The sequence below is a fragment of the Trichechus manatus genome, unplaced genomic scaffold (genome assembly GCF_000243295.1).
Source record: "Trichechus manatus latirostris isolate Lorelei unplaced genomic scaffold, TriManLat1.0 scaffold00001, whole genome shotgun sequence".
NCBI classification, from domain to species: Eukaryota; Metazoa; Chordata; class Mammalia; order Sirenia; family Trichechidae; genus Trichechus; species Trichechus manatus.
Genome location: NW_004443937.1, coordinates 16,576,777 through 16,588,926, shown reverse-complemented (window position 1 = coordinate 16,588,926; position 12,150 = coordinate 16,576,777). Strand labels below are relative to the sequence as shown.

The following is a 12,150-nucleotide window of genomic DNA, read 5'->3' as shown; positions in this document are numbered from 1 at the left end:
ATAAAACAATATGTGTACTACTGTTTCATGAGAAACTATTTGTTCTGTAAGCCTTCACCTGAAGTACAATTAAAAAAAAAAAAAAGTTGAACACAGAAATACAATATGACCCAGCAATTCCACCCCTACATATATACCCTAAAGGCTTGAAAGCAGCACGTGAACAGACACATGTACACCAATGTTCACTGCAGTACTATTCACAGTAGCTAAAAGGTGGAGAAAACCGAAATGCCCAACAACAGACGAACGGATAAACAAAATGTGGTATATACATACAATGGCATACTGCTCAGCCATAAAGAGGAATGAAGTCCTGATGCATGCCACAACGTGGATGAACCCTGAAGGCATTATGCTGAGTGAAATAAATCAGATGCAAAAGGACAAATACTATATGATATCATTTATATTAAACAAGAAATGATGGTTAACAGTATTATAGCAACATATACGCTTAAGTACTCCAGGGGAAAGATATGATGTCTCCAATTGACTTTCAAATGGGGCAGGAGAGAAGAGTAAAGAGGGAGTTTTTGCTTGGAGTGCATTATAGGTATGTAAAGGGTGATGGGATAGTTTGGAAAAAGAAAGTAAAAATGGGTGTATAACTTGAAGAATGTAATCCATGTCACTAAAGTGTACATGTAGAAAATGATGAAATGTTTTGTGTTGTTGTATGTTAAAATAAACAAACATATAAATAAATAAAATTTTAAAAAAGCACACACTATGCCTGTTGCCTGATGTTCCCCCAGTACTTGACCACCAGTAGCAACTCACCAGACTGTATGACCATGACCTGTCTCCTGTCTCACTCACCAGACTGTAAATGCCTGGTACTGTGCCTAGCATGGGCTGTGGTGCAGTAGGCCCTCACAAAACAGTGAAAGGAGACCAAGAGTATGACCTCAAGATAGCTGAGGAAGACAAGGAGCCGTGGAGGCTGCAAGTCAGGGAGGAGAGCTGGGAGGAGGGAAAAAGGCTGCTGACGGGGCCAAACCCAAGGTTTCTGCTCAACTCTGAAGTAGTCTCCTCTCAAGGAATTACTACAGGGAGAATGGAGAGGGGCTGCTGGTGAAAGGACTACAGGGAGCTTTTTACCTCCAAGTTCAGCTGAATAATAAGGACCAAAAGTCCACCAATTTTTTTTATGTTCTTCCTATCTCATCTAGGCATCCAAGTGTACCTCCAAAGCCAAAACAAGACTGGAAGGAGATTTAACATTGCATGCTCCCTGATCACACAGCAACCAAACCACAGCATCTTACAGCAAGGATTAGCAAAGGTAGGCAAGCAGGAGTTTTCTGGATGATAGAGTTCCGCCTTGGGCTTGTCATGAGGATCAGTGGTTCTCAGTAAAGCTGCTGAAACCCATTACCAAGGGGTGCAAAATGACTAGTCGATAAGCACAAGAAGAAAACCAAGAGGTACGGTACCTTTGTGATGGAAAAGTCCAGCCTCACGTAGATGATGACAGTGAAGAACAAGATGTAGAAAGCAGCCACCACCAACAGGGGCTCTTGTAGCATAAGCACCTTGTTGAATGTGTAGTGGACCTGAGGGGAGGGGAACCAAGGAAGATAGGCTTTTACAGACCTGCGTGGGCACAGAAACCTGGGGGCAAAAGGTGCCTTACCAGGCCTAGAATCATCCATGTTGGCTCAACCGCAAGAAATCCTTTTACTAGTACCTGCTGCCCTACCCCTGCTCTCAGAAGTGGTTGTGGGCTCTTACCACTTCCACTCCAAGGAGGAAAGATGAGTCACCCCTTGGTTCCCAGAACCCACTCTCTGGGAAGGGAGTCATAGAAGGCAGAACAGTGGAACCACTTACCACAATGTCCTGAATTTGCTGTTCTACCAAATTTTTCTTGTACGCAACAATCACAGGGCGGCCGAATGTGTCCAGGTAGGTGTAGTGCAGCTCATCTGGGGCCCGGCTGATTTCATAGGGACTATCAACCTGGATGTTCCTGGGGGTAGACAGAAACCAAACATGGCCTCAGATAAACTGCACTGGCAAACTAGGTGCAAGGCTGGAGAATTCGAAGGTTAAAGGGGCCTTTCAAGGTCACTAAGTTCACACGCCTCCACTCTGACCCCCTTCTGGCAACAGGGAACACCCTGCCTCCTGAGACAGCTAACTCACTGCCAGAAAGCCCTGAGTACTAGAGCATTCTTCTGCTGAGGCCATGACTGCTTCCCTGCATCCTCCACTCATAGGTGCTCAGAAGGACTGGTTCTATGCCTTGGAATCACACAGCTACCATGCGCATTCTATCAAAGGATAATAGCTCGAGGACTTGAAGAGATCCTTCATAAGTTATTCCAAATGTTCTTCCTCATCACATGAATAAAAACCTCTTATAGTGTATAGTGGACATGTACCATTTCTGTCTGCCCAGACCCATTCTCCCCTTCTCCTAGAAAACACACCTTAGTTTTGCTTCGAGAACTACCCTTACCACATGAATGCCCTCCAAAGAAGAACAATCAAAGTGCCTCCCACTTCAGCTGATCAGAGTGAACATGTGACCCAAGAGAGGCTAGGGAGATGCTCCCCCTTTAAAATAAATCTAGAGCAAAGTGACACAAAGACTTAAAACAGGTGTCGTTCACTCACCCCAAGGGCGGGTACCCCGTAAGAATGCCCATCAGTTTCTGCCACTCAGACTCCTGGACATGCTCTGGTTCTGAAGTCTCATTCTTCAACTTAGGCTGTGATTTTATGAGATATCGCTTTTCCTTCCAATACATTCCTTTTTGCTTTAATTGGCCAAAGAGAGTCCTACTGTTTGTAACCATGAAACCCTGACACACCATCCTTTCTGAACTTGGCTGGCATCCTTCTGAAGCACAGCACATCAAGAATGGTCTGACAATAATGTCCACTGTTCCTTCTTTTTTAATTTTGCATTCTGTCTTGTTACATCACATCCTAGCAGATTCAGGCCACCATTCTGGCCTACCGAGATGACTCTGGATACTGCCCTAGTCACGCAACAGCACTGTGTTTTCAAAAGGTTTCAAAAATAAATGTGGTACCTTCATTTGAGTCTGACTTTTTTGTAATGTCCCCACAGGGTTCCAAGTTAAAACCATGCCTTGAGCACCTACTCTGTGCCCCTAAAGCAGCCTCCCTTTGGTGTGGGAAAATGGGTTGCAGAGGAAAGGCAGTCATACTCACTTGGCTCCTTCAGGCAAGATGATCTTCACAGTTAGAGAATCTATCACTTGCTCATCAAACACGTGATCCACAAACCTCATCTTCAGTGCATACTGATCACCTGAAGGATCAAGCAATCAGATACAATAATGTGGAAAAACACAGAAAAAATGGGACAGGAAGCAGAGAAAAGCACAGCTGTTCTCATCTTACACAGGGGGGAGTAAAGTCATGGTCAAGGAGACTCTGGGGAGACAGAGGGGTAAGGGCAGCATGAATCCTGAATCTTCCCTAATCCCCACATAAAAAGGCAGAGCAACAAGTGAGCAAAACCAAAAACCCAGGGGCTACACTTCCAGCAAAACTAGGTAACAAGGTATCTCCACGAGGGGAGCAAGGGAGAGACAAGACACCAACAGCTACAAGGCCTGCTCATTATCAGCATCTGTGAGGAGAAAGCAGAACGAAGTAACAAGGTGACAGATGGACCAGAAAGCAAGAGAACCCCAAAACAGACAACAGGTATTCACTAGAAAGCATGGCAGGCCAATTTGAGAAGAGCAGCTAAAACTCGAAGGAGTTTCCTCCCCTCCTACAGCAAAAGAGTAAAATCAGCCCACAGAAGGTCCATGAGTCTAGAACAGTCAAGTCCCTAAAAACTTTGAAAAGCCCACCAGTGCTACCCTTGCAGGAAAGCACCTTCCACAGAGGGGAAACTGCTGGAGCAGAATCAAAACTGAACACATGAGGAACAGAGCTACAGGAAAGAGGGGAACAGAGAAGGCTCAGAGAGGAAGCCATCATATTTTTGAATATTACACTGAAACAACAGAGCTCTGAGAAGTGACAAAGGCTATCCTAAACCACACCTCCTTCTAAAGTTCAGAGTAAAAATAAGCAATAGAAAACTACAAAGGTGCCCCTCCCTCTTATGGTAAGTTATATAAGAAAAACATTATTAGGGACTAATGAGGCACAGCAGTGCAGGGACAAGGGCCAGAGGGCAGAAGGGGACGGGAAGGCTGGTGATAGGGAACCAAAGGTTGAGTAAGGATAGTGTTGATATGTTGTGAGGTTGTTAACCATTATCATAGGGCAACATGTGTAATAACTGTTAAATGAGAAACTATTTTGTTCTGTAAGCCTTCATCTAAAGTGAGAATAGCAGCACAATTGGAAGAGTGTAGTCAATGTCACTGAACTGTGCATGTCGAAATTTTTGAAATGGTGTATCTTTGGCTACGTATATTTTCACCAAAAAAAAAAGGTCGAGAAGGGAGAGGGTTGACATGTTGTGGGGTTGTTAACCAATGTCAAAACAATATGTGTACTACTATTTCATGAGAAATTATTTGTTCTGTAAGCCTTCACCTGAAGTACAATAAAAAAATTTTTTAAAAATCAAAAAAAGAAAACATTATTAAAAAAAAGACAACATCCCTAGAGAAAATGACAGTATGCCAGAAAGATATGCCCACAAAACCAATCCGAATGGTCACCCGCTATTTCAAAACAAGCTAACAGGTATTGAGAAAATGACATAAATCATGAAGGAATAATATAAACCAGAATTAGAAAAATTCAGAAAATGACAGAACTAAAAAATTAATTAGAAATAAAAAATTATTTCAGAAATGAAGGCTAAGAAGAAAGACTATAAGATGGAATAAACCCAACAGATAAAAGGATGGTGAGAAGAAAAAAAGTGTCAACTATTGAAGGTAGGCAAAGACCCAGGAGAGAAAAAACAGGAGTTCCCAAAGGAGAAAATTTTCCAAAAGATTTGAAACTACAAGTTGAAAGAGCATATTACGTATCCAAGAACAACAACCCAGAACAACTATTGCCAAGACATATTTTAGTAAAAATATTAGACTTTAAGGAAAAAATCCCTTTCAGCATCCAGATAAAAAGAGTAAGTCACTTATAAAGGCAGAAAAAATTAGATTACCATCAGACTTCAACAGGCATACTCTATGCCAAAAGAAAATTAGGTAACATATTTAAGATACTGTCATGGATTGAACTGTGTCCCCCCAAAATATGTGTAAACTTGGTTAGGCCATGATTCCCAGTATTGTGTGGTTGTCCTCCATTTTGTGATAATGTAATTTTCCTGTGTTGTAAATCCTAATCTCTGCCTGTGGTTAATGAGGCAAGATTAGATTAAGTTAAGAGGATTAGGGTGGGATATAAACACCCTTACCCAGGTCACATCCCTGATCCAATGTAAAGGGAGTTTCCCTGGAGTGTGACCTGTACCACCTTTTATCTTACAAGAAATAAAAGGAGAGGGAAGCAAGCAGAGTGGGGACCTCATACCACCAAGAAAGAGGCACCAGGAGCAGAGCACGTCCCTTGGACCAAGGTCCCTGAGCCTGAGAAGCTCCTCAACCAAGGGAAAACTGATGACAAGGACCTTCCTCAAGAGACGATAGAGAAAGCCTTCCCCTGGAGCTGATGCCGTAAATTTGGACTTGTAGCCTACTAGACTGTGAGAAAATAAATTTCTCTTTGTTAAAGCTATCCACTTGTGGAATTTTGTTATAGCAGCACTAGATGACTAAGACAGATACTCAAGGTAAGCCAAGGATTTTACATTCAACCAAAGTGGTGTTCATGCACAAAAAGCAATCTGTTATCAGCACACAAGAGGTTAAATAAAATCCCTATAGGTCATACCATTAAGTAACAGTATGAATTCACAAACATTTTATATATTAGAAAACCCATTGCCATCAAGTTAAGTCCAAGTCATAGTGACCCTACAGGGTAGAACTGTCCCGTACGGTTTCCAAAGAGCAGCTGGTGAATTCAAACTGTCGACCTTTTGGTTACCAGCCAAGCTCTTAACCACTGCGTCACCAGGTTTCCTATTTTATATATAAATATATACATACAGTACATACATAGTTCTGTCCACTGAAGAGGCTTAGACACCAACCCAAGAGCAATGAACATCCCTAGTTCTCAGACTGTGCCTTTAAAACATGATTTCCCACTAAAAGAAACAAGGACTTCTTCGACAAATGGCTGATTCCAGGTCTCGGGCAGGAAATACACAAGTTGAGACAAGAATATCTTTTCATAAAATAGCAAGGAAGCTAACAGAGACTACTAGGCCATGTCAAAAAGATTCAGGAACTTACTTGACTAAAGATGGGAAAATATGAGCATCAATTAGGGAAATAAATACAAAGGAATGAAAGCCATAAAATATTTAAATCTGTAAGTATATAATGATTTAAAAAACAACTAACTGGTCATCTAGTAAATAAAAGGGAAAGAATTAAGCATTTATCCTTCCTTTCCTATACAAACTATACAACACTGGGAAACCAGCAAATGAATGAAGTGCCACTTAACAAACGAAATGAAATGAAAAAGAAATGCTAGAATTAGAAGACCAGCATTTGCAATCCCCAGTAAAGTACTCAACCTAGGCACCGCGCATCAAGTGGTGCTCACATCAGAAAACAGAAAACCAGACATTGCATGTCTTCTAATGAAAGAACACATTATCATCTCGAGCCTTGCCAAGGGATCAAACCTGAGTCTAGTAAGTCTCCACAGACAACTGTCAATTTGCAAGAAATACAGAGGACAGAGGAACATGCTGAATTGCACCTCAGGAAGCAATCGGCAAAATCCAGACTACAGGTTACTCTACAAGTGGCTCAAGTTCTTGAACAGATAAACTGTAGGGAAAACAGATGGAGGACGAATCTGTAGATTAATAATGACTGAAAAGACAAAAAAAAATGTTGGAAAAGGGCAAAATATAGTATCTAGAGATGCATACTTGGGTGATTAAACCATGAAGAAATTCAAGTAAGTGATTACGTAGAGTCAGGTTGTGATTATCTTTGAAGGGACAGAGGAGGTACATGAAGGGTTTTTTAAAAGAGGCTGGCAAATTTCTATTTCTTGACCTAGGTAATGGTTAGAAGGTGTTTCTCTTTTAATAATTCACCGAGCTATAAATTTGTTTTGTGTGGTTTTCTGCATTTTATTTTACCATATTGTAATTTTACAATAAAAAAGACAAGACTTAAAAATATTAGTTCTGGGCGCTTGTGTAAAGTGTTTCTTATTATTCTCTGAATTTTTCTTTATTTTTTAAATATCTGAAATTAAAAACCATTCAAAAAAATTAATGCAGTTCCATATGATGATAGATGTGGGAATAAGATTTTTACTGTATTGCTTGAATTTATTACCATATGTATGTACTACTTTTGCAATAATGATTTGTACCCACTCATGAGAAGTTGTTCCTGATATCCTGGCCTTCCTAAGAATGACAATACTCTTCCCCCATCTAGAAGGACTCTACCGAAGACTGACCCAAATTATAGAGGTACTCATAGCTTGGAAGGTTGTAGCCAACGATGTAATGGGTCTTCCATCCACCAAACAGAGGGAAGCGAGGCCGGATTTCCATCTCCACAGAGTCATCCAAAACAAGGAGATGGCTGGTGGAAACATTGCCAATCTCATCCCGGTAATAAACATCCTGGGCAGCAGCAGGGAGGATGGTCTGCAAGAGAGTTCACATACCTTTCTGAAGATTCTAGGAACCCAGCTGAAGAAATGATCCCAAACACACACAGAAAAGGCTTTCTGCAGCAAGACCTTCATCATGGCATGTAACTAAAATAGTACCCAAGCTGTAAACAAAATAAAAAAGGCTACCTTTCTCCCACTAAGGTTTCAAAATTTCTAGAAATCACATCTACCTCCCAATCAAGGTTGTTAAGTAGCCAAATTCTTCTATACAGTAAATGATCCTGGTAAAGAACCTCAAATACTCTGTGAATACTAACAACTTAATAAGAAAGTAAAAAAATAATCTCAAGTTATTCTGCAGAAAAAGAAACTAAAGATGAAAGAAATTACATCAAATTACTTAGTGGTAAGGTTATGAGAAGCATTTCTCTACCTAATATTCTCTACTGTATCTTCCAAATCTGTAAGCATATTCTGATAATTGAGGGGAGGGGGAAATGGAATACCTTTGTTCACATAGTGAGCCCTTCTGTAAGTACATGGAAAATGTTTATAAGATTCCATTTTTAAGACAAAAAAGATACTAATCTATATATACAATATGACTAAATGTTTTTTAAAGACAAGCATTATAAAAGATAAGGAAATATATTAAAACGTCAGTAACACCAGTGTTTGGGTGGTGGTACTATGGGTATGTTTCTTTTCTTCTCCTATTATTCAAATTATCTTTAAAATACATGGCCTACTTACATAAATGGGGGGAATTCTTTCTTTTAAAGATTCTTTCTCTTGGTTTCTAACACCTACCTCAGTATCAGTCAATCCCAAACGACGGTCTATATTTAGCTAGTTTCAAAAAGCAAAGGGGCAAGTATGATAAAGTAATAGTTTCCCACAAAACCCAAGCTGAACACTATACCTTAAAAGAGCGGATGGAGGATATTCCACTATCTGGCTGTCTCTGGTAATCATAGCGCGAAAAAGGCCCCTTAAGCACAGCACCCGTGTGCTTCAAGTCCACATTTTCTTCAACAGCAATATTACCCCAATGAGAGACCTCAATAACACGTGTCATGCTGGTGATGGTCAGGAAAGGGCTGTTGTTCTCGTAGTGTACTTTGAAAGTATCCTGGAGAGAACGGAAACAAGTAGCTCAGAGTTTTGGCAACAGGAAAATCAACACTAATTAGTTTAAATCAAACTGATTGCAGATAATCTATATATAAGCAACAAGAGAATGGCTAAAATAGGACATATCTAATATATACAACATTTAAAAATGATCTTTACTATGAATTTTTAACGATATATAGAGATGTTCAAGATATATTATTAGTTGGAAAAACAGGATATATTGAATTGTTTTAGGATACAACATAAATATTTCTTTTGTATTAAAAAAAAAAAAAAGACCTTTACACTCTACTTACTATCTTTATACTTTATAGCAACTATGTAAAAAAAGGAAGGAAAAAAAAACGTGAGATGAAACACATGAGAATATCAACACAGGAAAGAAGTAGAATTACATAGATTATTTCTGCTTTCTCCTTGCTGTTTTTACTTTCCAAATTTCTACAACGAACAATCACTGCCTTTTAAATAATTTTTACTATTTCAAAATAAAATAAAATCTTAAATTGTAAATAAACTTTTTTAAAAACTCTGACTAGGAAATATATAAAACCTAATGACATAATCTCTAGTCAATGAGCTAGAAAACAAACTCAAAACTAAGGATGATACACAGCATTACTGGATTTTTCTACCTTAGAGAAGACGTATCTGGAAAAGCTTCATAGAAGAGATTTTTTAAGCTAATACACCTTAAGCTAACATGTACGTATCTTTTATGAATTCTAATTAAATGCATCATCTCATTTAATCCTCAAAACAATACAGTGAAATAAGTACTATTTATCCTCACTTTACAAACAAAACACCCTGAGGCCTAGCAGCTTTTTTCAGCTTGTTTAAGGTCACAAACCTAGTAAATGGCAGTCCCAGGGCTTCTACTCTACTGTGCAGAGGTTCTGACTGATCTCCTATGCAGTAAGTACTGCCTCCCAATGAGGTCCAAGAAAATCAAAGTGACACCTTCAGCAATTCCCCGACTTCTCTGCCAGTTTTACCACTGAGATTAGTACTAAAAAATCTTTCTGGTCATTAAATAATCCAAGGGTCCTCCTATGAATACACACCTAGAATCCTATAGAAACGCACTAGGAAATAAAAGGACCAGAAAAACACCATTCTTCCCCAAAGTCCATGGAAAGGACCCAAGATAAGGTATATTTAGTTAACTGTTTTTATTCACTCATCCATGACTATGAAGTTCAACCTCATTTATAATCGTAGTTGATGCTAACACTGGCAAGGGTATGCAGAAACTGGCAGTTCCATACTGCAGTATCATGATGAACTGGCTACATCTTTTGAAAAACTATTTGACAATACACATCAAGAGATTTTTTTAATGTTCACATGCTTTGATTTGAAAAACTTTACTTCAGAAAATGTATCCCAAGAATATATAAAACATTTCATGCAAAAAGATGTACAGTGTAGTGTTAAACAGGAAAAACCTAACTGTTCAACTATAGTAAATTTGGCAATAATCTACAGGACATCAAATCAATGAGATTTTATGTGGCCATAAAAAATGGTTTACAAAGGTAATATAGTCCACAATGAAATGTTCAGAGAGTATTCTAAGTGGACAAAGTATTATGCAATACTTTCTACGTAACATGTTCTCCACATTAAAAGGCCCCTGTGTTTGAGCTAAAGCAATGTTGAAAGAGGAGAACAAAGTAGGAAGACTCACACTTTCTGATTTTAAAACATATAGCTACAGTAATCAAAACATCCTGGTACTGGTATAATAATAGACACATAGACCAATGGAACAGAACTGAGAGTCCAGAAATAAACCCACTTATCTATGGTCAACTGATTTTTGACAAGGGTGCTACGTCTATTCAATGGGGAAAGAAGAGTCTCTTCAATAAATGATGCTGGGAAAATTGGGTTTCCACACGCAGAAAAATGAAACAGGATCCATGCATCATACCATACACAAAAACAAATTTAAAATGGATTAAGGACCTAAATGTGAAAACTAAAACCATAAAATTCTTAGAAGAAAATGCAGGTGCAACTCTATCGGGCGTAGCTTTTAATAATGGATTATCTAATATAAAAACAAAAGCACAAATAGCAAAAGACAAAATAGATAAATGGGACTTCATAAAAATTAGAAACTGGTTTATCAAAAGACTTTACAAAAAAAGTGAAAAGACAAGCTATAGACTGGGAAATTATCTTTGAAAACCATATATCCGGTAAGAACCTAATAACCGAAATATATATATAAAACACTAACAACTTAACAAAAAGACAAATAACCCAATCATAAAATAGGCAAAGGACTTGAATAGACATTTCACCCAAGAGGACGTTCAAATGGTCACCAAACACATGAAAAGATGCTCAATGTCACTAGTCATCAGAGAAATGCAAATCAAAACCACAACAATATAGCATTTTACTCTCACTAGGATGGCCAAGATTTAAAAGGAAAAAAAAAAAGGTTGACTGGATTAAGGTGATTTAAAAACGTAGAGATAGAGTCTGAATAGCTTGAAACTTGGGAAATGAGAATATTTCAACAAATCTTTGTATAGAAGGTATCACAGAATCTATTTCAAGAATCCTCAAATTTGACCCAAGTGAAATAAAAAGGATTATAACAGAATATTATGAAAAACTATACTCTAACAAATTTGAAAACCTAGAGGAAATGGATAAATTTCTAGAAGCACACTGCCTACCCAAACTACAACAAAGTGATGCTGAAAATCTGAACAGACCCATAACAAGAGAAGAGATTGAAAAGGTAATAAAAAAAACTCCCAACCAAAAAAAGCCTTGGCCCAGATGGCTTTACTGGAGAATTCTGCAAAACATTTACAGAAGAACTTGTACCAGTACTACACAAGCTATTTCAAAGCACAGAAAAGGAAGCAACACTTCCAAATTCATTCTATGCAGCCAGCATAACGCTGAAACCAAAACCAGGCACAGACGTCACAAAAAAAGAAAATTACAGACCAATATCTCTCATGAATATAGATGCAAAAATTCTTAACAAAATTCTAGCCAATAGAATTCAGCATCGTATCAAAAAAATAATACACCACGACCAAGTATGATTCATACCAGGTATGCAAAGATGGTTCAACATTAGAAAATCAATCAATGTAATCCACCACATAAATAAAAGTATCACATGATCATCTCAACTGACACAGAAAAGGCATCTGACAAAGTCCAACAACCATTCCTGATAAAAACTCTCAATAAAATAGGTATAGAAGGGAAATTTCTCAACATAATAAAAGGGCATCTATGCAAAACCAATGGCCAACATCATTCTTAATGGAGAGAGGCTAAAAACATTCCCCTTTA

At 38.4% G+C, this 12,150-nt stretch overlaps 1 protein-coding gene across 1 annotated transcript in view; it reads right to left on the bottom strand.

Annotated features, from left to right (window-relative positions):
• The window catches only part of RPN1 (ribophorin I), a 29,344-nt gene that overhangs the window by 4,387 nt on the left and 12,807 nt on the right, over nucleotides 1–12,150 (bottom strand). The window contains exons 4-8 of the mRNA XM_004368392.2: nucleotides 8,600–8,809; nucleotides 7,516–7,708; nucleotides 3,190–3,289; nucleotides 1,837–1,975; nucleotides 1,440–1,559 (exon numbers count right to left, since the gene is read on the bottom strand). Coding sequence (XP_004368449.1) covers nucleotides 1,440–1,559; nucleotides 1,837–1,975; nucleotides 3,190–3,289; nucleotides 7,516–7,708; nucleotides 8,600–8,809 — 762 coding nt within the window. The remainder of the gene's footprint in view (nucleotides 1–1,439; nucleotides 1,560–1,836; nucleotides 1,976–3,189; nucleotides 3,290–7,515; nucleotides 7,709–8,599; nucleotides 8,810–12,150) is intronic.